Below are 27,752 nucleotides of genomic sequence, written 5' to 3'. Positions count from 1 at the left end.
CTGGGGCATGCAATATTGCGTTAATACTTTGTAGCGCCACCCTTTGCTGCAATTACAGCTGCAAGTCGCTTGGGGTATGTCTCTACGGAGACTTGATTACACACAGGTGGATTCTATTTATCATCATCAGTCATTTGGGACAACATTGGATCATTCAGAGATCCTCACTGAACTTCTGGAGTGAGTTTGCTGCACTGAAAGTAAAGGGGCTGAATAATATTGCACGCCCCACTTTTCAGTTTTTTATTTGTTAAAAACGTTTGACACATCCAATAAATTTCATTCCACTTCATGATTGTGTCCCACTTGTTGTTGATTCTTCACAAAAAATTAGAATTTTATATCTTTATGTTTGAAGCCTGAAATGTGGCAAGAGGTTGACCAGTTCAAGGGGGGCAAGTACTTTCGCAAGGCACTGTACATTACAGAGCTTGGGGATGAATCAGCTCTGTTTGCAGACAGTCAGACTTTCCTCCGGTCAGCTGGAATGTGCCATGATACTCGGACCGCCACACAGAGTCTGTGGCCTCCCTCTCAGCCACTCAGCCTTTTTGCTCTCCCGTTCCCTCTCTCTCCTCTGTTTTCCTCCAGCCACACTTAGTGGACAGCCTTTGACTGGGCGAGAACACACTGACTGTGAACTTCTTACTTGGCAGATAAATCTCCTCTATCAAGGACGCTTTTTCTCATCAAGTAAGAACTGAGTGGTCAGAAGAAACTTGTGTTCACTTAATCCTTTCTGCTAAGAGCACATTATATTTTACGGCCTTGTGTGCCATAATTGCATGGATCTTTTGTCCCCACACTGTAGTTATGGGTAAGGTCTAAAAAGCCTTTCATTCTCAGGATGCCATTACATTAGTTTCCCCATCCCATCTGGGCTTTCTTCTGTGGAAGAAATTGCAACACTCACATGGAATCTCTCTTAGACAGAGTACAGTCTGTGGAAAGCCTGCTTTCATCTCTGTCCTCTGGACTTTTCACAACACACTGCATCACACCTTCCCTCCCTTGTTGCTCATGCAGCTTGTCCTCCCTGCCTGTCCCTATCAATGGTGTGGGTTTGGCCACATACTTTGGCTAGTTAGTGCAATGCGAGCGGTTGGGAATGAGACCTTTTGAGGAACTGTTTGACATTTGGCAGAGATAATAGAAAAGCTTCAAACTCATCAGAAGACCTTTGAAAAGTTTAGTTTGAAGTAAGAATCAAAAGAACAAATTTTAGGACAAAACATTTTAAAGGTCCCAGTTACAGTAAGGGTCAAAATTAAAGTATTCATACCCATGGCAGATTTGAATGTAAATTTATTTTAATTCAACAACGAAGTCTGACAGAAAATGAGAACAGGTACATCTCAAAAGATAATAAAGCAATACGAAAGAAGGAAGGAAAACAGTGTCTGTTATTTTATGTAAAAAAATGCATGTTGAAAATTATTTATACCATGCTCCATCATCATCATCGTTGATTGAACAGTCTTGGCATCACAGCAATCAAACCCTTCTTATAGTTGCTGACCAGCTTTTTCACATGTTTCCACTGGTATTTAGATGATTTATTTTTGGTGATGAACTCCAAGTCTTTCAGATTGGAAGGCCTCCTTGCCATCACCCTAATCTCTAGATTCCTCCACATATTCTCTATCAGAATTAAGTAGAGAGTCTTGCTGGGGCACTTGGATACATTAATATTACTTCCAGTCTGAAGAAACGTTGGTTAAATTCAAAGAGGACTTTAATCCTAAATCTGCCTGGAGTATAAATGACTGTATAATATAACATATTTTTATAGAAAATGCTAAAGACTTGAGATGCTGATTAAATCAAATATTAAAGACTTTAAAATATAAAAAGCTTGCGTTATGACGTTTAATCAGTCAGACCAGCTCTTTATAAGTCTACTTTATAAGTTATTTCTGTCTTAACAAGTGGTTTAACTTCTAAATTTTTTGTTGCTTTTTAGATTTATGAATGTACTCATTTATTAATACTTCTGCAGAATGAGAGAGGCCTGTTCGACACACAAGCAGAAGTTACGAGTCATCTCTGTTTTTTGTCGAGAAGCTGGCAGACGTTTTTAGCAAAAGCTCTCTAATATAAAGTTTTTTTTTTTAATAGCTGTGTATTTTCTTCTAAATGTTTCCCTCTAGGTATTTTTAGTGTCAGTTTTATGTCTCAGCCTCACAAATAAGTCAGCATCTTTTCACCCGCTTCCTGAAATATGGTGAACATATTAATCAGACGGTTGTAAATTTTACAAAGAAAGAAATTACATAATTCATGTCCCGATCTTCCCATGACTCGCAGTTTGGATACCTCTCTATGTTTCTGAAAGCTTTCACAGCTCTCTGGTTCATCAGGAGATATTTCAATATTCCTTCTGTGTGATGGCGGGTTAGACTTGCTGCCAGAGAAGAGATACTCAGACAACTCAAAGACACTGCTTTGCAAAATTATTTATAACCAGTTATTTTACTGGAATTTTATGTGAAAACCAAGAAAAAGTGGTTCTTAATTGTAAAGTTGAAGGAAAGAATTGCATGATTTTCAAAATGTTTTAGTCGTAACGTAAAGTTGTGAAAAGTTTGCTGTTCATTAGTATTCAGCTTCCCCATAGTTGCAATTTTCTTGCATTTACGGCCCGAGGTTTTTACCAGCTCAGCACAACTACAGAAACTTGACATTCTTCTTTGCCAAAATAGAGCTTTGTCAGTCTTCCCACAGATTCTCAATCGGATTTAAGTCTGGACCTTGCCATTCCAAAGCATGAACATGACTACATCTAAACCATTTCATTGAAGGTCAAGCTGTGTTTTTAGGGTCTTTACCTGGCTGGATGATGACCCTCTGTCCCAGTCTCTAGTCTTTTGGATCCTCTAATAGGTATTTTTCCACATATTTCTTGTTTGTATTTTCATCTATCATCAGTTCTGAACAGCTTCTATGTCCCTGCTGAGGTAAATCATCTCCACAGCATGATGCAGCCACCACCATGCTTAATTATGGGATGGCTTTTAGAGGATCTGCAGTGTTAGTTTCCCCACAGCCTTTGGATGGACGCCAAACAGTTCAAGTTTGCTCTTATCTGATCAGCACCCTTTCCACTAATTTGCTGTGTTTAGTATACCATTTTTGGCCAACTGAAATAGGGACTTTTTCTTTCAGCAATGGCATTTTTCATGCCACTCTTCCGTTAAGGCCAGATTTGTGGACTGTATGACAAATGTGTGTCCTGTCAACAGATTCTCCCACCTGAGCTGTGGATTTGACCTGCTCCTCCAGAGTTACCATGGGCTGTTTCTATAATTAATGCTCTGCTTGCCCGGTCTGTCGGTGTAGGTGGACGGCTATGTTTTGGAAGGTTTTTAGTTGTGACATTTGAGATGATCAATGCTTGAGATGATCAGCTTTAAACCTCTCCAGAACTTTATCCCTATTCTGTCTGCTGTGTTCCTTGTGGTTCATGATGCCATTTGCTCACTGATGTTCTCTAACAAACCTCTGAGGCCTTCACAGAGCAGCTGTAGTTACCACTGCTACTGTAGTATTAAATCCTACACAGATGTCTTTACATATTAGATGAGTTCTGAAGACACAGGGTTTTATTTAGGGGTATCAGATGTAGAGGGGATGACTAAAAATAAGTTTGAAACAATAATATGACAAATTAATTTCCCTTCCACTTCACAGTTATGCACTACTCTGTGTCTGTCACATTAAAAATCTCAACAAAATACAGTCAAATGTGTGGCTGTAATGTGACAACATGGAAAAAAGTTCAGTGTGTGAACAGCACACATACCTGCTTCCTTCTACTGAACCATAGAGTGTAAACCTCAGCACACAGCTTTGTGAAATATGCTGCAGCTTGGATATAATTAGTTTCTGCTTGCTCCTGATCTTTTGTTGTCATTAACCTGCTCTAAGTCAGCCCTCTTTCTCGCCGTGCTGCCAAAATCGTGGCCACTGTATTATGAATGACAGCCATATGTCTACCAGCTATCAGCTTGAACCGTGAGCCAAGTAGCCCTGTGCGCAAATTCAATACCGCCTGAGGCACACGCAGCATGACACATACACTTTGCATAAAATCCCCAGGTTTTAGGGTGGAGACATGGTTTTAAAGTCTAGTTCAGGTTAGAGGTGGCGACGTGGTGCTCTCTGCAGAGTTGCAAATAAACTTGTTCTCAAAGAGCAGCTTGATCTGCCTGATTAGCTTATAGCTTCAGTGAGTTTTGTTTTGTGTCCTTACATTGAAACAGAGACAGATACAGTTAACTGTGAAGGTTGGACAAATTAAAGCCAAGTAAGCAAATTCAAATTATTGCTAATTTACAAAATAAGAAAAAAATGACTTTCTGATGCAAATTTGCTTTAGAGCATTTCGCTGCAGTGGGGTTTTTACAGGCATGCTTTTGACAAATGTCTCTTAAATATAGTCTCCTTGATTAAGAAATGGTTTCTAAACCTAACTGCATGTCAACTTCTTAATGCTTTTGTCTTCACAGACTGCTGCCCTTCAGCACATGATAACACAGGGTGTTTATTAGAAGAAAACAGGAGTGTGCAGCTGTAGATAGCAGTGGTAAGAAGGCAATAGCTCTTCTAAAATGTAACACAGTGCTGATGCTTTCTCATCACCCAGATCTTAGGAAACTGTGGCAGAAAAGTGGCACTGAACTTAATATGCCACGTCTCTGTGATTTAGAGACGAGTGTTCGATGTGCTTTAACATTCCTGCTATCTAAAAAGCATGTAATTGGCATTTTATAAAGAGCCACTTCCCTCTTAAGGTTCACAGTCGCATGAAAAGTCAAACATTTAAATAAATAAATAATATATTCAAATGTCTGTAGAGTTGGAAGCACCTAATTTGGTGCTTTTATACTGTAGCAGGATTGCAAAGAAAAATTACAGACATTCAGAAATTATTTCTGTTTTTTCTTGATGAAGTTAAATATAGATAAATATTCATAACAGTTGGAATAAATTTTATATATTTTACCAATTATTTCAAAATGTACTTAAAATGTACACTCATTCAATTTTGCCATTTCATTATGCATTATTGTGGCTTGTTAATGTGTTCCTGAGATATAATGAAAAAGACATTTAATGCCAGCAAAAGTGAGGGCTGCAATGATTTTCAAAAAATAAAACCTGAAGCTGACATAGTACAAAAATATACGGTTAGATTTAAATATTTATCAAGACAAAGGACAGTTTTACACTAACCTTAGCCCACAAAAGTCAAGAAATGTGAAGCTGTTTTCAGTTGTATGGTGGAGGTTTAATATTTGCAAGTGCAGATATATTTTTCTTAGCTCGTCTAGTGATTCCCACTAAATGTATATTTTAAATTCTTGTTTTAACTCATATTTCCCTATACTGTTAATGATCAAATCTCCCAACTCTTTCACATTTTTCACTGATAAATGTTTCCCTTTAATCATTTACCACAAGACTTTCACCATTTTGAATATTCACTCCAGAGAGACTCAGCTTTTCTATAAATATTTCTCAATAAGTCGTCTTTTTACATCAGACAGCTGCTGCTGCTGGTAGTGATAGTTTCAATAGAGAATGTGTTTTTAGTGAACTTGATCAAGTACCTAAGTTTAATTTCTATAGTTTACAAACCAAAACATTTTTTGTCTTTATTAGCTTTTCTCAAATTTTGCCAATATGAAAAACCCAATGCTCTTAGTAAATTTTGTGTATTCAATAAAATGTTATTAACTTGTGCAAAATAAGGTGGCTGTCAATGTGAAATTGCAAATCTGGGATATTTCATGAGCTGCTTTACAAATAATTTGGAGCCGTATGACCTAATATTGTGGACTTTATTGCTGCTGAGCCTGTATGTGGTTGCTCTGATGCTCCAGGAGTTCATTTGATGAGCAAGTTTCTGGTTAACGCCTCCACTAAGATTCACTTCCCCAAGAAGGTGCGTATTTTTTTAATTATTTTTGACACATCATAATGTATGTTGGCTTTGTTTTAGTATAAGCAGCACAGTTACACACCAGGAACTGAAACTGCTGGTTTAATTTTAACATGCAAAAAAAGGTGAATTAGTGACTTCAAACAAATTCATAAATGCAAAATATGTTCATGGTGTTATACTGTGAGCCTGACTGGGACTTTACATTCATTTTTCAGTCTGCAAAGTTAGTCATTTTACGAGAGTATTTTGCAGCTACAGTCAGACAGCTTCACCTATCAGTCTGATTTTGTGCTCCTTAACACGTGTATATGGTGACGAATCATCCGTTCTCAATCAGACCCATTCTAATTTAGTTTCTCATCTAATCATCATGGGGTTTTAAGTCTAAATGTTTAGCTGCTGGTATGAACTTTGAGACTTTGAGAAGTTTTCCTGATGCCAGCCATAATCGTTTTGGAAACCCAATGATCATCACATGCTGTTTGATCTTGTTTCCCTTAGATTTGCCACATGAATTAAATACATGTAATTCATTTGTTTTTAACAGCACCCTCTGTAATTATTGGTGTGCATGCTAAAAAAAACCTTAAAATAACTTTTTGTTGCAGCAGAATAATCTCACACTGAACATTTTTGGAAGAAAATGTATGTTTTATTTGAGTATATTTATTCAGTGGGGAACAAAATCCCCCAATAACAGAAAATGAATTTAGCAAAATAACTTCTGGCATAATACGTGGCATCCCTGACATAAAATAAATATAAAAAATTATTTTTTCTTATATATATATATATCATTATATAATTTTTTTAAGCTTATACAGAGAATATAGGAACTTGTAATCCATGACTTTCTGTTTCTATGATGTAAAAGGCCCATTTCTCTTTAGCCACTCTTCAAAACAGGAAAGACAAGTATGGAGATAAATTTGTCTCAATATTCAATCAAACAAAAAACTAATCTCAATCAAAACAAAAAAACTAATCTCAATCAAAACAAAAAAACTAATCTCAATCAAAACAAAAAAACTAATCTCAATCAAAAAAAAAAATTGTGGTCAAAACTTTTAGAATATTCAATCAAAAAAAAACTAATCTCAATCAAAAAATATTAAGTTGTGATCAAAACTTTCAGAGTTGTAACGATTTTTTTTTTTTAAATGGAATATTTTATTTTGGGGAGAAAAACAAATTGCTTGAAAAAACTTTTTTTGATTAAAATGACTCATTTTTTCTCACGAAGAGAAAAAAGTTATTTACAAAACATAAACTTTTATTTGCGCATGTTAAAAATCTGTACAAAAGAAAACTGCGGTTAAGTGAGCCGACAGTCAGAAATACGCGGTCCTGCCAGCCGACACTAGCTCTTACTTAAAGATTATTTTTTATTAGTAAAAATTATAGAGCTTAAGCAGAACAATGCTAACTGTTTCAACGCTCCTCATTGTGGGATGAATTATTGATCTAGTCACTCGCTTTCCTTTTTAGTCTGCGTGGAGAGCTGATTCATCGCAGACCCTTCAGGAATTGATCCCCCATTTCTTGTTTTATTTACAGACAGGCAAATAAACAACTGATTCATTTCCCAGCATTCATTGCACCAAGTGAGTAGGCAGGAAGTGGAAATAAGAAGGTCAGTAAAAGCTGCCGTGATTCAACATTCGTGAGTTGGGAACGTTTTGTTTTCCAGTGGGTCAGCAAAGATGTGGCGAGACACGCGGGGAAGAAAATCCCACTGGGGGAAATGGTGTTAAGGTGGTATGCTGCGTAATCTGCTGGTTTGTTCCACAGGTATAAAACTGAGCAACTTCCCTCCTACGACGCTGTTGCTTTTAATGTTGATGTTTCTCATTAAACATCTTCCTGTTCCCTTTAATTGAAACCAGAATAAAGAGACTGCTGATAATGTGATAATGGCTGATGTCTTGGGGGGGATTGGATCAAACAAAACATTGTAGAAAATATACATTTTTAGGCTGACAAACATAATGATGTTTAGAAAAGTTAATTAGAGGAAAAACAAATCTTTATAATAAAAAAACCCATAAGTTCACAAAAAAGCCCAACAATATAAGAAACAAACAACATAACTTATTGGGATGAGTCAATTTGATGCTGCCTTGCGATTGATTGGAGAGAAAAAAACTCAATCTGTGCAAATTGACATCTAACAGGAACATAATAAATTCAAATAGAATACAAAAATTGCACCTGACATGGACAAAAAAATATAAAGCACAGAAAAAAGCAGTCATCTCTATCCTATTTGTCAAACAGCTTCAAGCTGCGAATTTAAAACCTAAAACCCACAGGCTTTATCCTCACTGGCAGATGCCCGCTTACCACCTTGTTAAGAACAAGAAGGGAGGGCAAATGAGATCATTCTCGTCTTTATAAAGGCCAATAATCTGCTCTGCTAGGTAGAAAACAAATGTATGAAAAAGTATTATCAGTTTAAAATTTGACAAAAAGTGGACTTTAACCCACTAGAAGCATCTAGGTGTTCTAGAAGGCACTTCAGATATGATTGTAGTAATTGTTAATCACAGATGAATGGGCTATTTTTACCCACACATGTATATCTAGTCTAAAACTCTGGTCATCTGTTGGATAAGCCTTGGCAAATCCTATTTACCCTTAAACCAGAGGGCATCCTGGGTTTAAAGGTACGCTGAGATACCCAGAGTGACGTCAGGCGTCCAGAAAGAGATCGAAGTTAGAGAAGGTCAAAATAAATGAGAGTGAATGAGAGCAGGTATAAGTGAAGAGATCCACACATGAGCCAGCATCCTGACTCACTGGCCCAATTTATCTTCTTATGCAACAGGCCATTTACCTCCCTTCCATTTTCTTCGCCTGAAGGTGGAGAGGAGATCTTCCAGAAAGGAGTCGGGTCCAAGCTGCACAGAAGGAGTGGAAATAAGATGCAAAGGTTGGAATGAGAGAACGATTGTACTTAAATCGATGTCTCGTGTCATCACGTCTCTCACACTTTCAAACACAGTCGGCTTGGGTAACTTCTTCATAATTTGTCCCCGTTTTTTTCTCCTTCCCCGATTTCCAACTCAGAGCCTCTCTGGCAGGGAGAGCAAGGCAGTGAAATGATGCCCCAAGCTATGGGACAGGTCAAGCCAGAGTCTGTCTGTCAGGGAAGGAAGAGAAGAGAGGGGGAGCTGCTGAAAGGCTGTAGGTCCTGGCTGAGTGTAGTTCAAGGCCTTATCGGTCAAATGACAGATGATGAGTGTCCTTGACCCACTATATTCCTCTACTTGGGAGGCTGAGGGATTGTGGACAAGAGATTGGAGGGTTGGCTTGATACAGAAAGAATTAGAAGTGAACTTTTGGCAGAATGATAAATAATCCCTCAGTCTGCATTTGGGACCAAGCTTTAGATCTTTGTATGGGGTTCTAGCTGCTTAAACAGCTAGGACCAGAGTATTAGAAGGGCATCCAGTGGTTCACTGATCATAATGCATTTCATTTCCAAGGTTGGTTTTTATTTTTTATCAGATTTTCAGTAAACAGAAACTCAAGTGTTGTTGGTTGATGCATTTATAGATAAAAAACTTTGGGAATTTTAAGTTTTGTTGCATATTTCAATATCTGACATACTTGTTGCTTACAAGAAAATTGGCAGATTGCGACCTCTAGTCAAATCATTGTTCTTTTTAATTTTCTACCACCTACTATCAGCAATGCTACTTTATCAAGTACGTCTCAAAATTTGAATGCATGCACCAAAGTATTCTAGGTCACACTTTAGGCTTTAGGAAACATGACAAAAGTTTCTAACAACATTTAAAGTGATGGTAGGATGGAGAGACAGAGTGGGACTTTGTCTGCAGTAGTGAAAGTGCTGCTCTGGTCTGTCATGGAGAGAAGGATGTACAGGTCCATCTAGGTTCAGGTCCTAGTCTATACTCATGATATTTGGATTATGACCAAAAGGTCAACTTTCTGGATTAAAGGGTCTAAAATTAGATTTCTCTAAATAGGGGATCAGACTGAGCCTTAGAGCTAGGGTTAGAAGCCACGTCATCTGGAGGAATCTTGGGGTCGGTAGCGGTGGTGCAGGAATCTGACCAGAATGTCTCCTCTGCACCTTCCTTTGGAGATTTTCCTGAGAGTCAGAGGGATGTTTGGGTTTCCCTTTGGCACCTGTGTTCTCCACAACCTGACCTAGGATAAGTGGAAAATGGATGGTTGGAATTAATTTCCTAATCGTGCCAGTAATTTAAACCTGCTACTCTGCTGTCTGCATAGTTACCTAACAAAACCTAGCTCCTGTTTTATTTATGTACAGAAGAAAAATAAAGAGCAGCAATATAGACAAATCTTAAGTCAGACAAATAAACACCATCTGTATAAGCAACAAAAACCTTGACCAAACAATCTGTAAAGATATCAATAATTTCCATAAACCACTCCATCTATTATTCAAAGCACACATTGTAATCACAGCGGTGATGCTTTGTTGGGTTATTTGCTTAGGTTTGGCCTGCAAATACCCAGCTCTTTGTGTCTCCTCCTCACTTTGCCTGGTTGTGCTCTGTTATGTGCTTTCATTATATTTGTAATCATTTTATTGCAGAATAAGAAAATATATACAGGTCCTTCTCAAAAAAGTAGCATATTGTGATAAAGTTCATTATTTTCTATAATGTAATGATGAAAATTTAATATTTATATATTTTAGATTCATTGCACACTAACTGAAATATTTCAGGTCTTTTATTGTCTTAATACGGATGATTGTGGCATACAGCTCATGAAAACCCAAAATTCCTATCTCACAAAATTAGCATATTTCATCCGACCAATAAAAGAAAAGTGTTTTTGATACAAAAAACGTCAACCTTCAAATAATCATGTACAGTTATGCACTCAATACTTGGTCGGGAATCCTTTTGCAGAAATGACTGCTTCAATGCGGCGTGGCATGGAGGCAATCAGCCTGTGGCACTGCTGAGGTCTTATGGAGGCCCAGGATGCTTCGATAGCGGCCTTTAGCTCATCCAGAGTGTTGGGTCTTGAGTCTCTCAACGTTCTCTTCACAATATCCCACAGATTCTCTATGGGGTTCAGGTCAGGAGAGTTGGCAGGCCAATTGAGCACAGTGATACCATGGTCAGTAAACCATTTACCAGTGGTTTTGGCACTGTGAGCAGGTGCCAGGTCGTGCTGAAAAATGAAATCTTCATCTCCATAAAGCTTTTCAGCAGATGGAAGCATGAAGTGCTCCAAAATCTCCTGATAGCTAGCTGCATTGACCCTGCCCTTTATAAAACACAGTGGACCAACACCAGCAGCTGACACGGCACCCCAGACCATCACTGACTGTGGGTACTTGACACTGGACTTCTGGCATTTTGGCATTTCCTTCTCCCCAGTCTTCCTCCAGACTCTGGCACCTTGATTTCCGAATGACTTGCAGAATTTGCTTTCATCCGAAAAAAGTACTTTGGACCACTGAGCAACAGTCCAGTGCTGCTTCTCTGTAGCCCAGGTCTGGGGAATGCAGCACCTGTATCCCATTTCCTGCACACGCCTGTGCACGGTGGCTCTGGATGTTTCTACTCCAGACTCAGTCCACTGCTTCCGCAGGTCCCCCAAGGTCTGGAATCGGCCCTTCTCCACAATCTTCCTCAGGGTCCGGTCACCTCTTCTCGTTGTGCAGCGTTTTCTGTCACACTTTTTCCTTCCCACAGACTTCCCACTGAGGTGCCTTGATACACCACTCTGGGAACAGCCTATTCGTTCAGAAATGTCTTTCTGTGTCTTACCCTCTTGCTTGAAGGTGTCAATAGTGGCCTTCTGGACAGCAGTCAGGTCGGCAGTCTTACCCATGTTTGGGGTTTTGAGTGATGAACCAGGCTGGGAGTTTTAAAGGCCTCAGGAATCTTTTGCAGGTGTTTAGAGTTAACTCGTTGATTCAGGTGATTAGGTTCATAGCTCATTTAGAGACCCTTTTAATGATATGCTAATTTTGTGAGATAGGAATTTTGGGTTTTCATGAGCTGTATGCCAAAATCATCTGTATTAAGACAATAAAAGACCTGAAATATTTCAGTTAGTGTGCAATGAATCTAAAATATATGAATGTTAAATTTTCATCATGACATTATGGAAAATAATGAACTTTATCACAATATGCTAATTTTTTGAGAAGGACCTGTATAATTTTGAAAGTCCATCCTCTTGTAGCCAGTCTATGGTGATATTGTCAGGTTGGATTGTGATTTTAAGGTACTACTTTGTCAACAAAGGCTCATACAGTACTTGTGTCACGTCATGTTATCACTGATATTGTGAGATGATATTGTTTTTATCATGCAAGCAGTCATACTGATGTTAATATTGATAGTACGATATACCACAGCTCTGCCAGACAGCAATATTGGTAAAAATTAGTTTTTATTACAATTCATAAAATCCATAGACAGTTGAACTATTGAAGTCACACATAATTGGCTAACCAAGCCTGACTGTTGGTGTCTTCGTTTAGACTTGGTTTGGACAGAATGTAATAAATAAGTTCACATTCTGGACTAAACAAAGACAACGATTGGCTGAACTTAAATAGACATAAAAAGATGTCTATGGACATGGAGGGAGTTGCATTTTGCAGCCCTTTGTTATCATTTTTAACAGTCATGGCCTGCTGAGTCATGTTAAAACACAAACCATGATCGATTTGTTCGCTACCTAAACGTTTTGCATAGACTGAGTAAACCTAAGAAATTAATGCCTATCCTCATCAGATTGTGACAGTAAATTACTTTAGATGTGTTACTTTACAAGGATTAAAACACTGCAGGTCCAGTCTTCAGACTCAAACTTATGTTCTTGACTACACACTGTCTGACTATCACCTATTCATGAGGTTAAAAGCCCTCTCACTGCATAAGCAACAATTTGTCGAATCAACACTGTTCCCATCCATCTAAAAAAGGTGTACATATGGTAAAGGTAAAATGAAAGGTTAAAGGACGTGCACAGAAAGACGTCTTTTGATGCCCAAAAACGTGTCTCAAAAGTTGATTAACAAAAGGGCTGACCAAGCATGACTTTCACTGTCTTTGTAAAGGCTTGGACAGGATTTATGAGCTAAATAAAGTCAAATTTTCAATATATTTTTCTGAGCTAAATAAAGACTTGCTGACCTTAAATAGGAATAATGTCCCGTAATCGCAGGGAACTCCACTTTTCCACAAAACTTAAACATAAGACACTTTGAGAAACCTTCAAGGTGTCTCAGAATATGATGCGTCTAGCAAAATGTTTCATTGTTACTCGTCTTTTTTGTTGGTTGGTTTTGGTATAAATGTAGGACCACAGTAGCTGTCAACAATACAGAAGAACAAAGATTTTGTGTTGCAGAGACTTTAACAAGAGCAAGGTGCAGAAAGAAGTGCAGAGTCACTGCTGGTGTTGGCTGCATCCAGCTTCTAGTGAATTTCAGCCTTTGTGAGTGTTTTGTGTTGAGGGGAGGGGAGGGGAGGGGGTGATGTGCTGGAGGACTGCAGGGGGCTGCACTGTGTGCTGACAGCTGGCTTCTATAAATAAATGTCACAGGCAAGGGATGGGGAGCACAGGGCTGGATGGGCAGTGGGAATGAGGAAGAAACAAGGAGGGAAGGAGGCGGATGGGTGGGCCGATAGGGGGGACTGATACAGATGTACTGGGAGACTTTAGAGAATGTGGTGGAGTGTCCTGGGCTGCACTTTGCTTGGGTCAGGACCTAACGAACACTCACCACATGCCACCTGTGCATAGCCCAATCAGCTTTCGCAGCTGTGATCACATGACCCTAACCCCCCCCCCCGGTTCTGTACATGTGTTATGGTTACTGAGTCTGTTACTGGTACATTTTATCTCACATCTGTGCAGCTTCCTTCCCTGTTGTGTCTCGACTCTCTGGTGTGACTCACGGACTTCATCACTTGTAAAACCAGAGGGACGTAAAAAATAAACAACGGAAGGCATGTTAAAGGAATTAAGACACAGATGAAGACAAGACTGGCTGCTCTCTTTCATATCACGCAAACAGGAAAAGCAGAAACTGAACAACATCCTTTCTCTAAATGGATGGGAGTAACACTCTCATCATGAATTTGTCATGCAGCTCGACACTGAGCCTGGGCCCATCAGGTCGAGTGGACCAGCAGCTGTATCGCTGACACGGGCTATGTTCACTTTGCTGCCTCCAGTTACACGCTGTCGGCCTTCTAAAGCTCCGTGTATGTGTGTGTACTTTTGTCTACAAGGGGAGGGGGCTGGGTTTGGTTTCCGGTGTTGGCACGGCTATCAAACACTGAAAAATAGCCCATCTGATTCCCTGCCATGCTCATATACCTGTAGCATATCTGCTTTACCTCCTGTGTGTCTCATTTTCACTTGAGCCTGCATTTATATGTGATTTTGTCCAAATGTTTCCTTGTTTAGTTTCTTTAAAGGGTAATTATATCTCAGATGTTTTATGTTGCAAAACAGAAGCTGGAAAAGAAAAAAAGAATGATGAGGAAGGAAGACAGAGGAAGGTTTAGGATGAATATAGCATGACCCCACTTGTGACTGATTCTGCATGATTATATTAGACTACATTGGTGCTCAAACAAACCGTTTTTTTGACCTCTGCTTTTTTGCTGTGTGCTGAACAGACCATAAGCAGACTTTTTGTGGCTAGACCATCCTGCTCTGATGTTGTGCATCTTTTTTTCTCATGACTAGGCAAGCGCCTGTGGCATGTAAGTCAATATGCAAGTCAATAAGACTGAAAAGTATACACCCGAGTCCTTTTTTACCTTTTCATGAACAAATGCAAACTAGTACGTGACTTGTCATGAAAACAGACATAATAAGTTATTCCACACCAACCAGTCAGCTTTGATTTGCAAAATGTATAACTGTATACGTTTAAAAGACATTTTTAGCTAAATTTACTTAACTGTCACGAGCTGATCTTCATCCCAGTCGCTACACACTTGGCTGCAAACCACCCCTGTGCATGCTGTAGGTCTTTACTAGAGGGGGCCAGCAGGACCACATCATCTGCAAAAAGAAGAGATGAAATCCACTGGTCCCCAAACCAGAACCCCTCCGACCCTTGGTTGTGCTTAGAAATCCTGTCCACAAAAGTTATGAACAGGACCGGTGACAAAGGGCAGCCCTGCTGGAGTCCGACATGCACCGTCGAAGTGTTCCACGGCCAGGACAAAAATCACACTGCTCCTTGTAAAGCCGAGGTTCAACTATCGGCCAGACTCTCCTCTCTAATACCCTGGCATAGGCCTTACTAAGGAGGCTGAGGAGTGTGATCCCCCTATAGTTGGAATACACCCTTCGGTCGCCCTTCTTATGAAGGGGGACCACCACCCCGGTCTGCCAGTCCAGAGGCACTGTCCCCGACCGCCACGCAATGTTGAAGAGGCATGTCAACCATGACAGCCCCACAACATCCAAAGACTTGAGGTACTCAGGGCGGATCTCATCTACCCCCGAAGCCCTGCCACAGTGGAGCTTTTTAACCACCTTGGTGACTTCAGCCTGGGTGATGAAAGAGTCCAACCCCGAGTCCCCAGCCTCTGCTTCCCTCAGGCAATGCATGACGGCAGGATTGAGGAGATCCTCGAAGTACTCCTTCCTCCGCCCGATAATGTCCCCAGTCGAGGTCACCACCCCCATTGTAAACAGTGTTGGCGAAGCACTGCTCCTTAGGTGCCGGACGGTTTGCCAGAATGGCTTCGAGGCCTGAGTTTTTGCCTCAGCCACAGCCTGGGGCGTGGCACGCTCGGCCTCACGGTACCCGTCAGCTATCCCTGGCACTCCACACTACCGCTTTGCCCATAGGCAGGAACAACAGTCAGAGACCTGTCCCCGATCTGAAGGCGCAGGGTTGCAACCCTCTCATCCACCAGGGTAAACCCCAACATGAGACGGCTGAGCTAGTTTGATTGTCGCCCCCCAGCTTGTTGGGAAATAATAGTTAAACATAAAAACCTTTTAACATGGGAAATTATTTCTTACAGAATAAATTTATTGCTGAATTTGTCTAATACTTTCACTGTTTGATTATTCTACAGCATCACAATTTAAGGCTTTTAAACATTGTTTTACATTTTGGGTACCAAAACATGTGTCGTAAATAATGTTGCAGTCTTTTTACACCCGTGGTTAAAACAACGTGACCCCAACCAACCAGTTGAACTCTGAAAAACCAGAATGATAACGCATCTGGTTTCATTCAGTTCTGCTATCACTGTATTTACAGGGGTTGGACAATGAAACTGAAACACCTGTCATTTTAGTGTGGGAGGTTTCATGGCTAAATTGGACCAGCCTGGTATCCAGTCTTCATTGATTGCACATTGCACCAGTAAGAGCAGAGTGTGAAGGTTCAATTAGCAGGGTAAGAGCACAGTTTTGCTCAAAATATTGAAATGCACACAACATTATGGGTGACATACCAGAGTTCAAAAGAGGACAAATTGTTGGTGCACGTCTTGCTGGCGCATCTGTGACCAAGACAGCAAGTTTTTGTGATGTATCAAGAGCCATGGTATCCAGGGTAATGTCAGCATACCACCAAGAAGGATGAACCACATCCAACAGGATTAACTGTGGACGCAAGAGGAAGCTGTCTGAAAGGGATGTTCGGGTGCTAACCACGATTGTATCCAAAAAACATAAAACCACGGCTGCCCAAATCACGGCAGAATTAAATGTGCACCTCAACTCTCCTGTTTCCACCAAAACTGTCCGTCGGGAGCTCCACAGGGTCAATATACACGGCTGGGCTGCTATAGCCAAACCTTTGGTCACTCATGCCAATGCCAAACGTCGGTTTCAATGGTGCAAGGAGTGCAAATCTTGGGCTGTGGACAATGTGAAACATGTATTGTTCTCTTAGTCCACCTTTACTGTTTTCCCCACATCCAGGAGAGTTACGGTGTGGAAAAGCCCCAAAGAAGTGTACCACCCAGACTGTTGCATGCCCAGAGTGAAGCATGGGGGTGGATCAGTGATGGTTTGGGCTGCCATATCATGGCATTCCCTTGGCCCAATACTTGTGCTAGATGAGCGCATCACTGCCAAGGACTACCGAACCATTCTTGAGGACCATGTGCATCCAATGGTTCAAACATTGTATCCTGAAGGCGGTGCCGTGTATCAGGATGACAATGCACCAATACACACAGCAAGACTGGTGAAAGATTGGTTTGATGAACATGAAGGTGAAGTTGAACATCTCCCATGGCCTGCACAGTCACCAGATCTAAATATTATTGAGCCACTTTGGGGTGTTTTGGAGGAGCGAGTCAGGAAACGTTTTCCTCCACCAGTATCACGTAGTGACCTGGCCACTATCCTGCAAGAAGAATGGCTTAAAATCCCTCTGACCACTGTGCAGGACTTGTATATGTCATTCCCAAGACGAATTGACGCTGTATTGGCTGCAAAAGGAGGCCCTACACCATACTAATAAATTATTTTGGTCTAAAACCAGGTGTTTCAGTTTCATTGTCCAAACCCTGTATATGAATGGCAGTCGCATTGGATCTTAGTTGGGGGGTTTGGGAGGGCCCTTCCAAGTCAGAATCTCAACTTCCAGATTCTTCTGACTTGATACTCGGACAAAAGTCTGTTTTCCGAGCACAAATATAAGTTGCCAAACACTGCAGACCTTACCAAAGTCAAAGCAGTCTGCTGCAGCAGTAAAGTACAGATTTATGAAGATGTGGATGAATGGGTTTTATTTGCTGAGGTGCTGATTCAGCTTTCAGGTCATTTTGAAGCCTGCGGTGCTTTGGAAATTTCTTTCCATAAGCTGAGTCATTTCGGTTTTTTTCATCCTATTCATTTACAAGAGGATAGGAAAAATGATGGGAAATGTTTTCTAAAAGTATAGTGAAATATAAACATTTATAGGCCTAAAGTGATTTGGTTTGGGTGGTCTGGTTCTGAACTGTCATCGGGCTGAACATTTTTTAGAACATAAAAAGTAGCAAACATCTTTCTCTGCCGTAAAAGGAGTGTGCTATTACGAAAATGAAGCAATTTAACAGACAAAACTTACATTGGAGACACCAGACTGGGCTGTTTCTAATGTATTTTAAGGATTTACACTCAATAAACCTGTCATGTCCAAAGAGCTCCTACATTTTCTTGTAACGGCTTGCAGAAGCAGGAACATCAGTGTCGAGTTTGACAATTTTTCTGATATCCCTTCTGTCTGTCCTCTGTCCCTGCAGCCTCTTGCGCGGTGGTGCATGCTGTTGCCCAAAGATGCTGCCAAGATGCCAGAGAGTGCGTGGAAGCTGGTCTTCTACACCATGTCGTGGTCCTACAGCACTTACCTGCTCTTCTTCTCATCCTACTCCTTCTTCCAGGACCCACCCTCTGTCTTTTACAGTAAGACACACAACAGTAAAGAAATAATGTTGGTTACAGTTCATTTAGTCAGTAATTATATAAATGCTGACCTACAGGTATATGTATATCAATTCATGCAGCAGGTGCAACGTGATGGCTCAGACATTTTCTGAGCCTGCGATGATCCTTCCTGTTTTTATGTTGGGATACAACACTTCAGTGACACATGCAGACCTATTTTAGTCCTTCAGAGTGAGTTCATTATTAACAGAATAAGTTTATTTAGCATATTTTACTACAATGGATCACATTAGGATTTATGCAACATTTATAACAGAGTATCTTTATGATTGTACCCTAATGGAAACCAGAGTCATTGCAGTTTTCAGTGTGTTGTTAATGGAAAATGGAAGTGCTCTCAGACTTCACATATATTCCATGAATGTCTTTTGTAATCCCTTACCCTCCTCCATCAGACAAAGGTGTCAGTGCTCCTCCAGAGTAGAGGGGGAGTCATCTTTGATCGCCACGTCACGGCTAATAGCTGTCAGTTTGTGATGTGTCGGGAAGTACTGTAATAGGGCTTGACTTTTAGAGAGGGGGAAGAGAGATGAAGCTGAGAGGGAAGCAGAGATGTGTGCAGAGCCTTGCAGACACGTTCAAATTGTTCCAGGTTACAATAAACAACTTCAGCAGACCAATAAAAGGCATCACATTATTATGAGAAAGGATTCTGACATTTTTACAAATTAAAAACTGAAAAGTGTGACCTGCATTTCTATTTAGAACCGCCACAGGTTTAGTTAGATTGGAAAATGGCTGTTCATAGATTGCATCTATGAACAGCCATTTTCAACATTCTAAATTCAATTTAGGTGTAGACTTTGACTGGGCCGTTCTAACACACGAGTATGCATTGATTTTAACTATTCATCTTTAGCTCCGACTGTCTGTTTTAGATACATTTTTCAGATATACATTTTGTAAAAAATGTAAAAAACAAACTAGCTTTTCTTTCATTTCACACTTGTGGACTACTTTTTGTGGGCCTATTACATAAAGACCCAATAAATGCATTAAAGTTGTAGTTAGCTCAGGTGATATGAATAATTTGGCAAGGCACTGTATCTGTATCCTGAGCCAAAGCTTTAAGTAGGAAGAGCTACCTCTGGTACCTGTGCCTCAACGCGGCAGCTTTTCTGCTGGGATCCATCTTTCGAGCCTCTTCTCAATGTTTAATGATGCAAGCTTTGATCAATAAACATTACACAAAGCCTGAACGAAACCCCATCCCATTGGAGACAAACCTCACTCAAGCATCGGAGGAGAGAGTTTCTGTCCAACATCCAATTGGTTTCAGAGACTCGAGTCAGTCTCAGCACACATTCAGGCTGGTTTTCTACAACATCTCTCTCTATTACTGCTGTAAACCTGATTCTTCCACCCTCTACACTTACAGTACTAACCATCCCAGCTGGTTTTGCTCATCCAGTGTCGAACTAGGAAGCTACTATATTCGCCATGCGGTGCCTCTGATTTATGTTTAAAGGGATGCATGTGCATACCATGATCTAGATATGACAAACTAATCATGTGTCAGAGACTCTTTACATCATGAGGGACTTAAATGAAAGAAAATTGTGCTAAATCTGTGTATATGTACAATATTAAGTACACAATGATGATCAACAGGATTAATTATTCGAAAAATTGATAATTTTTTATTTCTAATTTCTCTTCTGAAATATTAAGGTCAAATAGACTGAAGTTAGGGTTTAAAATGTATGTTTATGGCAAGTCATACAAGAAAATATGCGAACTTAGAAGGATTCTGACTGCCTGAGGTGCTGAAGTACACAGAAAGGGCTCTGAGCATTGTGAAAACAGAAGAAAAACAGAGCAGGAAAAATGCACCATTTGTTTATCTGAGGTGTTATCCTCATTGCAACATTTAACAACATTTCATATCCTGAATAAACCCGTAAACTGGTCAGACTTTTCTCAGTGAAACATGGAGCTACTCTTGCTCAAAAGGTTTTCTGGTGTCTGTTGAAAAATTGCCTTTGTTTTTTTAAACAGTTATTATTATTATTGATTAATTCACTCATTAATGAGTGAATGAATTTTATTTTATTTATTTTAAAGGGGCAGGGTACATTATTGACCATAGAAACCCGTTAAATGGAACCTTACCCGAATTAGCCACAAGATTTTTATCAGCAGTCCCTGTGCTTGCAGGTATCCAGCATGTAGATTAAACAACACTTAATCAAGATAGTAATAAAAAAGTACAAAATATTGTGTTTTTACTAATCAAATACAACAATCGCATAGTTAATCAAGTTACAAAGAATTCCTTTCATATAAGAAACTGCTAAATGATTGCATCTATTTTATTTGCATGATATGCGGCATTCTAAACTTTGGAAAACAGGTTTTTACTTTTAGAAATCATGACCCAAATTTGCTTAAAATGCGCAAAATTGCATATACCTTTATTATTGGTCATGCTCTTTGCTCTCTGTTGAGCCATGCATTAAGTTGTGTCATGCTGCTGCCACCTACAGGCAGAAAATCATTGAATATATTTATTATTAGTCTTGCGTAACATTTATTTTTAAGAAAAAAATATTTGGAGATGGTTGACAGTTTCTAATCCATAATCTAAATAAACCTTTAAGTATATGACCGACGTTTTGCAGCATTTTGATCAAAGTTTGTTGCTGGCCGCTGTAGTCATCACAGCCTTTGTAATTCAACATCTGACACTGATCTCCTCCTCTTCTCCGTTCCTTCAGACTGGGCGAGTGGAATGACAGTGCCTACAGACATCGCCATAGCCTACCTGATCCAGGGCAGCTTCTACGGCCACTCCATCTACGCCACCATCAACATGGACACATGGAGGAAGGACTCTGCTGTTATGGTGGTGCATCACATCATCACCCTGGCTCTAATTAGCTTCTCCTATGCCTTCAGGTATTAAAAGAGCACAGGGAGGATGTAGAGACCATTGCATCAGATGGTTTCATTAACAAAAAATGGCATCTCATTTTGGTCTCTCCCTCGCAGGTACCACAACGTAGGCATCCTGGTGTTATTCCTGCACGATATCAATGATGTCCTGCTGGAGTTCACCAAGCTCAACGTCTACCTGAAGTCCAGAGGAGGTGGCAATCATCTGCTCAATGACATGCTGTCCAACATGGGCTCCGTCAGCTTTAGTATCACTTGGTAAAATTATACCAACACTAAATCTGTTACCTGTCTTCTGATTTGGTCCCGTCCCCTGCTTTTGGCTGTCTCACTCAAATGATTTGCAGCCTTGACAGCCCATAATTATGCTGTCTGTGTCTTAATCATTCATGAAGTCCTTTAAGATCCATTGTCTGTTTTGTTTGTTTTCTCAGGTTCTGGTTCCGTCTCTACTGGTTCCCTCTGAAAGTGTTGTACGCCACATGTGTGTCCAGCATCCAGTCTGTCCCCAGCATCCCCTTCTACTTCTTCTTCAATGCCCTGCTCTTCGCCCTGCTGCTCATGAATATCTACTGGTTCCTGGTGAGCACACTCAGAAACCTTGTTTTTAAACGCCTCCACTCCAGACACCCATGCCGATCTCTTTGTTTCATGCTTTTCTCCTCTGCTCCTTGCAGTTCATTGTGATTTTCATCGTGAAGTTGCTAAAGGTGAACGAGGTGAATGATGTCAGGGAGTACGAGGACGAGGATGCCAGGAAGGCAGCAGAGGAACTGCTAAAGGACCCTCAGGTAGAAAATAATGATGACGATGATGCTGGACATCACAACTCAGCCAAGAGGTGAGCTGCACATTTAGTCTTTGTATTTACTTTAATCTAATGGTTTAACTTCACCCACTATCCTTAGGTCCTATATGTGGTTAGTCTTGTCAAATCATATTAAAAACACAAAATGTTGTAAAGAGTCACATTTTTATACCAATTTTATCTGACTGTATTTACTTGGTCAGCTTAGGTTTGTCAGTCAGTCAGTCATTTTCTACCGCTTATTCCATAGTGGGTCGCGGGGGAGCTGGTGCCTATCTCCAGCAGTCTATGGGCGAGAGGCAGGGTACACCCTGGACAGGTCGCCAGTCCATCGCAGGGCAACACACAAACAACCACGCACACACTCATTCATACACCTAAGGGCAATTTAGAGTTACCAATTAACCTAACAGGCATGTCTTTGGACTGTGGGAGGAAGCCGGAGTACCCGGTGAGAACCCACGCATGCACAGGGAGAACATGCAAACTCCATGCAGAAAGATCCCTGGCTGGGAATTGAACCCAGGACCTTCTTGCTGCAAGGCAACAGTGCTACCAACGTGTAGCCCTCTTGGCTTTGTATTGTGCAAAAAAAAAGATTTTGAAACATGTAGTTAAAATAAATCTTTTCATTGTAATACAATTACAGGGAATTTCCCCTGAGAGTTCCCTGACTGTTTTAGCATGCACAAAACATCAATAGGGAATCAATAACGTATTGGCAGCATTTCCAGGGTGCAGCACTGATCGTGGTAGCAGCCGTAGTAGTTTATCATTGATGTGTACACCCCATAAATTGGCTTGAATTGCTTATCAGAAAATGCAAAGCAGGTCTCGCTATGCTGGTCTCATTCCAATCCTGCTGCCTTATCTTGCCCACGCCTGACTGGCAGGGCTCCATGTAATTTAATGTGACACTCATAGCCATTAAGGGTTATCTCTACTCTGGCTGCAACCCAAACCTTAGAGAGCAACTAAAATGAGCAATCCACAACCTCCACAACAATAAATACAGCATCATGATCACACCTCAAGGAAATCAGTTTGCATTGTAGAGCACACACACACCCACATTGTGCATATGATATAGTTGCTAAAATTGATGGAAGTTGTGACATTTTCAGGCTGTTGTTCACAATGAAATTAGGTTTTCCAAATTTGCCACAATCCAACCCAGTCCTAGTCCAGTGTGAAGGATTAAAATAAAGAATTAGGACTTCAGCCAATGCTGAAGAAACTGTCTAGTTTATATCTACCTCCAGCTCTTGTGAGATAAACCCAAATGCATCCCTTTAAGAGACAGAAACCTTTTGTTTTTATGGAAAATTGTTGTTATATTATTCTTGTATATTCAAATAAACTTGAGTAATGCCCACTGTTTTCTTCTAACCACACTGGTGTCTCTGATCTCAAGCTATACAAAATACTGCTTGATTTCAGGGCAATGAGACCAGAGCATGTAACTTGTAACCTCTGATGCTCTAATCCCAGGTGTTGAATAGTCAAAACACAGAGAAGGAGTAGTTTGGACTTGTTTTAATAACCAAAAATATGTAAATGACCCAAAGCCTTCTGCAGGCAACCTTTGATCAGAGCACCAGTCTTGGAAGTTTTTAACTAAGGCCTGAAATCACACATCACAAATATTAGGGGGAGGTTTTCATATTTCACTCTGTACCTTTGTGTATTTATAGAAAGCCGTGGTATGACCCAAATGCACAATTAGCCTTGCATTTTGCAATAGTGAGCCTTAACCAACAAACTGCTGACTAAAACCAACGTGCATCTGTTTTTATCTGGGAACTTGCCTTTAATCTCTGTGCTGACAGCCTCGTGCATCTCTATCACAGTAGCCTTTGACTTCTGCAAACTTGAAGAACTTGATGTCTCCTCTTCAGCCAGTCCCTCCAACTGTTCAGAGTAGTCACAACCAAATCAGACTCCTAAATAATATATTGGGATATTATCTTATTGTTTAGCCGTCCTGCTGGTGCTTCCTATCCTCCTGAAGGCTATCTATCTATCTATCTATCTATCTATCTATCTATCTATCTATCTATCTATCTATCTATCTATCTATCTATCTATCTATCTATCTATCTATCTATCTATCTATCTATCTATCTATCTATCTATCTATCTATCTATCTATCTATCTATCTATCTATCTATCTATCTATCTATCTATCTATCTATCTATCTATCTATCTATCTATCTATCTATCTATCTATCTATCTATCTATCTATCTATCTATCTATCTATCTATCTATCTATCTATCTATCTATCTATCTATCTATCTATCTATCTATCTATCTATCTATCTATCTATCTATCTATCTATCTATCTATCTATCTATCTATCTATCTATCTATCTATCTATCTATCTATCTATCTATCTATCTATCTATCTATCAGTCAACTTACTTATACCCTTAGCTAGGTGTAGAACAAACTAATCTTTCACATAGGGGTCTAAAACAGCCTAGGACCATATGGAGATGTGATAACGTCCTTATCTGACCGGCCCTAAACACGTCTGATATTCTCTGTAATAAATGTCTCACATCTGCTCATCACCCCACCTGGCGTGCACTCCTTTTTTATCCCTCACTTTCTTGTCTGTGTCACTTTGTCCTTGCAGAAAGCACGTACAGAACGGGGTTACCAAGGACAAGTATCTATAACAGGCTCTCCAGTGCCACCACCTGGTTCTGGACTGCATGCGCAGGCCCTCCTCGGACAGCAGATGTTCAAAACTCGACCGAATGAGAAGAGCATCACAACCACAAAACAAAACAAAAGGAAGAAACATAAAAGGAAGGGAACGTTAGGGTACCATCAGTTTTTATTTTGCATTGTTCTAGAGCATTTTATTTTCTGTTTTATTTTTTTTTATTTTATTTTATTAGAGCACTGTGAATGTTATTTCAGACGACTTTCTGTCTTACTGTTGTCACTTAACATTTGATAGATCTAGTAGAAGCAGGGATGGATCGGCGGGGCAAGGAACAGACTAGACCTGTTCTGTTTTCTTCGAATAACCTTTAGGAACCAAGGGAACAAGCAACAGCAGGATCATGTTGGGGTTATTTGTCAATTAGTTTTCCCTCCAACTTCTTTAGCTTCCATCCATCCGCTCTAATTTATCATATGAGAAGAAATGAATGATTATCACTTTTAATCCTTCATCTGCTTCCCAGCTTCCTGCATACATTCCTTTAAACTGAGAGGCCAGTGGCATGGTTTGCATGTTTTAGGATGTCAAAAGCGTGCCTGCAGCTTTTAAAGTAACATAAATCCCGATCTTTCACTGATCGTTCTGACTTATGATCCACATGAACTTTGAATATTCACCTGGATTCCTCCATGGAATCGCTCCTTTTTCTTTTTATTGTCGTCTTGTCTCGGTATGTGCTGCAGAGCATCTGTTGCTGCACTGACATGAAGGCATACAATCTCATTGCTGGTTTAATGATAGCAAACAGCTAGAATTGATTGACTGGGTCTCAGCATGGTCAGGGTAATTTAATTTGTTTGACAGAAAGAGATTTTAAATCATTTTCATTGTATTCAGGTGATGGACACAATGTCTACAATCACTCTAGTATTCAGGAATGCATGAAGTCAGAATGATTTTGGAAATGTGCAATGAATTTTTCACAAATAAAACTGATCCTAGAAGTGACTAAAATCCAAACATACAAATCAGTGTTTTACAGATTTTTCCAGCGGCACCTAAACGCGTCTTTTAGACAAATGTGATCAAACACACACAGTGGGGAAGATAAGTATTATCAGTTTTTTTCAGTAAATGTGTTTGTATTGTGTTGTCGACATTCAATTCACGTCAGATTTCAGTAACAACCCAACTAATCCACACATGCAAAGAAATAAACATGAATTAGTCCATGTGTTGTAAAGTGGAGCAACAGAAGTATTGAATATATTAAGAAAATGGGGTTATTATTATTCATAAAACAATCCTGCTCCTATCAGTTCAAACTAATATCAACGCGTTTAGTCCTAATTGATGTCCTCTAATAAGGTCGCTCAAATAAAAGGGTCTCATGATCTTTGCAGCCTTATTATAGCAAAACATACTGATGACATTGGTTACAGACGAGAGAAGAGACCTCACCAGAACCTTCATGATTTTTACACAGTTTATTTGGAAGAATGGGTCACAATCAGGCCTGAGCAATGCATGATACAGGTTTCTCCATACAGAAGATGTCTTGAAGCTGTCGTTAACAAAACAAGCTGTTCTGCTTAGCATTAAGTTGATTTCAGAAAACAAGTTAAATATTTAGGATTATTTTACTTTATTACATTTATATAAAATTTGACCTATGTAGTTATTACACATAATTTATGAACAATTTGTTTTGTAATTTTCTTAAAGGTTGTTACCCACATCAGGTGTGGATGTCAATAGTCACATTTTAAATATGTATCATAATAATGCTGCTGTGTTCGATACTTATCTTCCCAGCTGTACAAGATGCACATTTAAAGACCAGAAAATTTTGGATCTTAAATAGATTTCAAAAATGTAACCATACATTGAAAACCTAATACAAAGTTACTGCATGCACGTTGAAGAAAATGAGGAATGTTTCTCCTCTGTCTACCTTTTCGATCAAATTCCAGCTCTTGTCTGGATGAACAGCATGTTTGTGCTGCTTGAGCAGGCTGCAGATGTTGATAATCCGTCTGGGATTTTATTTCTGTCTTCCATCGTCCTCAAATCAGTGTTTCAGGAAAATCGAAGTTCAATTTTACTTCAAATCATGACTATTGTTGCTGTAGTTCATTTGTTGTTTGTATTTTTGTTTTTTGTTGAAATGCTGCTGTTTTTATCTGTGAGAGCACTGTTTCTATTCCAGATGTTGCAGGTTTTTCTTTCCCTGCTGATGTCGATGACAGTCATGCTATCAGGGGACAATTGCTCACCTCTATTACCAACATCTAGATTCAGCCTCTAATCTGTTTCTGATAATCATGCTCGTATTACTGTAATCCATCTGTGCTTTAAACAACACGGTCCGTCCAACATGTTGCCCACCTTCCTGCTCAGTTCTGATACTCCGCAGTAATAACTGTGAGTGTGGTAAACCCTGAAATCTGTGATTTGGATAAAGATGATCTTTCACTACATCAAAAGACTTTGACACAATGAGCAAACAACAAAGTTTCTATAGAAGAGGGCACCAGGTATCCAGATCACTGTTTACATCCTGGTTTCTATCATTGTAGCGCCATAGGGTTTGCTAGCTTTTGTGGACATTTTTTATCAGTAAGCTTTTGTTGGACTATGGAGACACTGGCATTGGTATGCTGTTTATGAATTTATTTATTACCCGATCTGAACCAAAAGAAAAAAACTTCAGCATTTGGTTAAAGCTTGTTAAAATAAAGATTCACTTTTACAGAATGATTTGAGGCGCTTGACATTTAGGCTCAGACTTTTGACACCTAATGTTGGACTAATAAAAAGTGATCTAGTGGTTATAATAAAAAGAACAAGCCAAATAAATGTTTATACCCAGAGGGGAAGCAGTGGATTGTTGCATGTTTCTGACATGTTTCCATATACCAGGATCAGCTAGAGATGTGACTGATATATCTGCCAATCTAAACTAAAA

The 27,752-nt window shown here is 39.8% G+C and overlaps 1 protein-coding gene across 1 annotated transcript in view; it reads left to right on the top strand.

Annotated features, from left to right (window-relative positions):
• The window catches only part of cers1 (ceramide synthase 1), a 36,792-nt gene extending 9,335 nt beyond the window's left edge, over nucleotides 1–27,457 (top strand). Inside the window, exons 2-7 of the mRNA XM_047374283.1 lie at nucleotides 18,199–18,358; nucleotides 21,118–21,298; nucleotides 21,392–21,553; nucleotides 21,730–21,877; nucleotides 21,973–22,136; nucleotides 24,749–27,457. Of these exons, the coding sequence (XP_047230239.1) occupies nucleotides 18,199–18,358; nucleotides 21,118–21,298; nucleotides 21,392–21,553; nucleotides 21,730–21,877; nucleotides 21,973–22,136; nucleotides 24,749–24,791 (858 nt within the window). The 3' untranslated portion in view covers nucleotides 24,792–27,457. The remainder of the gene's footprint in view (nucleotides 1–18,198; nucleotides 18,359–21,117; nucleotides 21,299–21,391; nucleotides 21,554–21,729; nucleotides 21,878–21,972; nucleotides 22,137–24,748) is intronic.
• The last annotated feature ends 295 nt before the right edge of the window (nucleotides 27,458–27,752 follow it).

Source organism: Girardinichthys multiradiatus, chromosome 9 (assembly GCF_021462225.1).
Source record: "Girardinichthys multiradiatus isolate DD_20200921_A chromosome 9, DD_fGirMul_XY1, whole genome shotgun sequence".
NCBI lineage: Eukaryota > Metazoa > Chordata > Actinopteri > Cyprinodontiformes > Goodeidae > Girardinichthys > Girardinichthys multiradiatus.
This window is presented reverse-complemented; position numbering and strand designations above follow the sequence as displayed.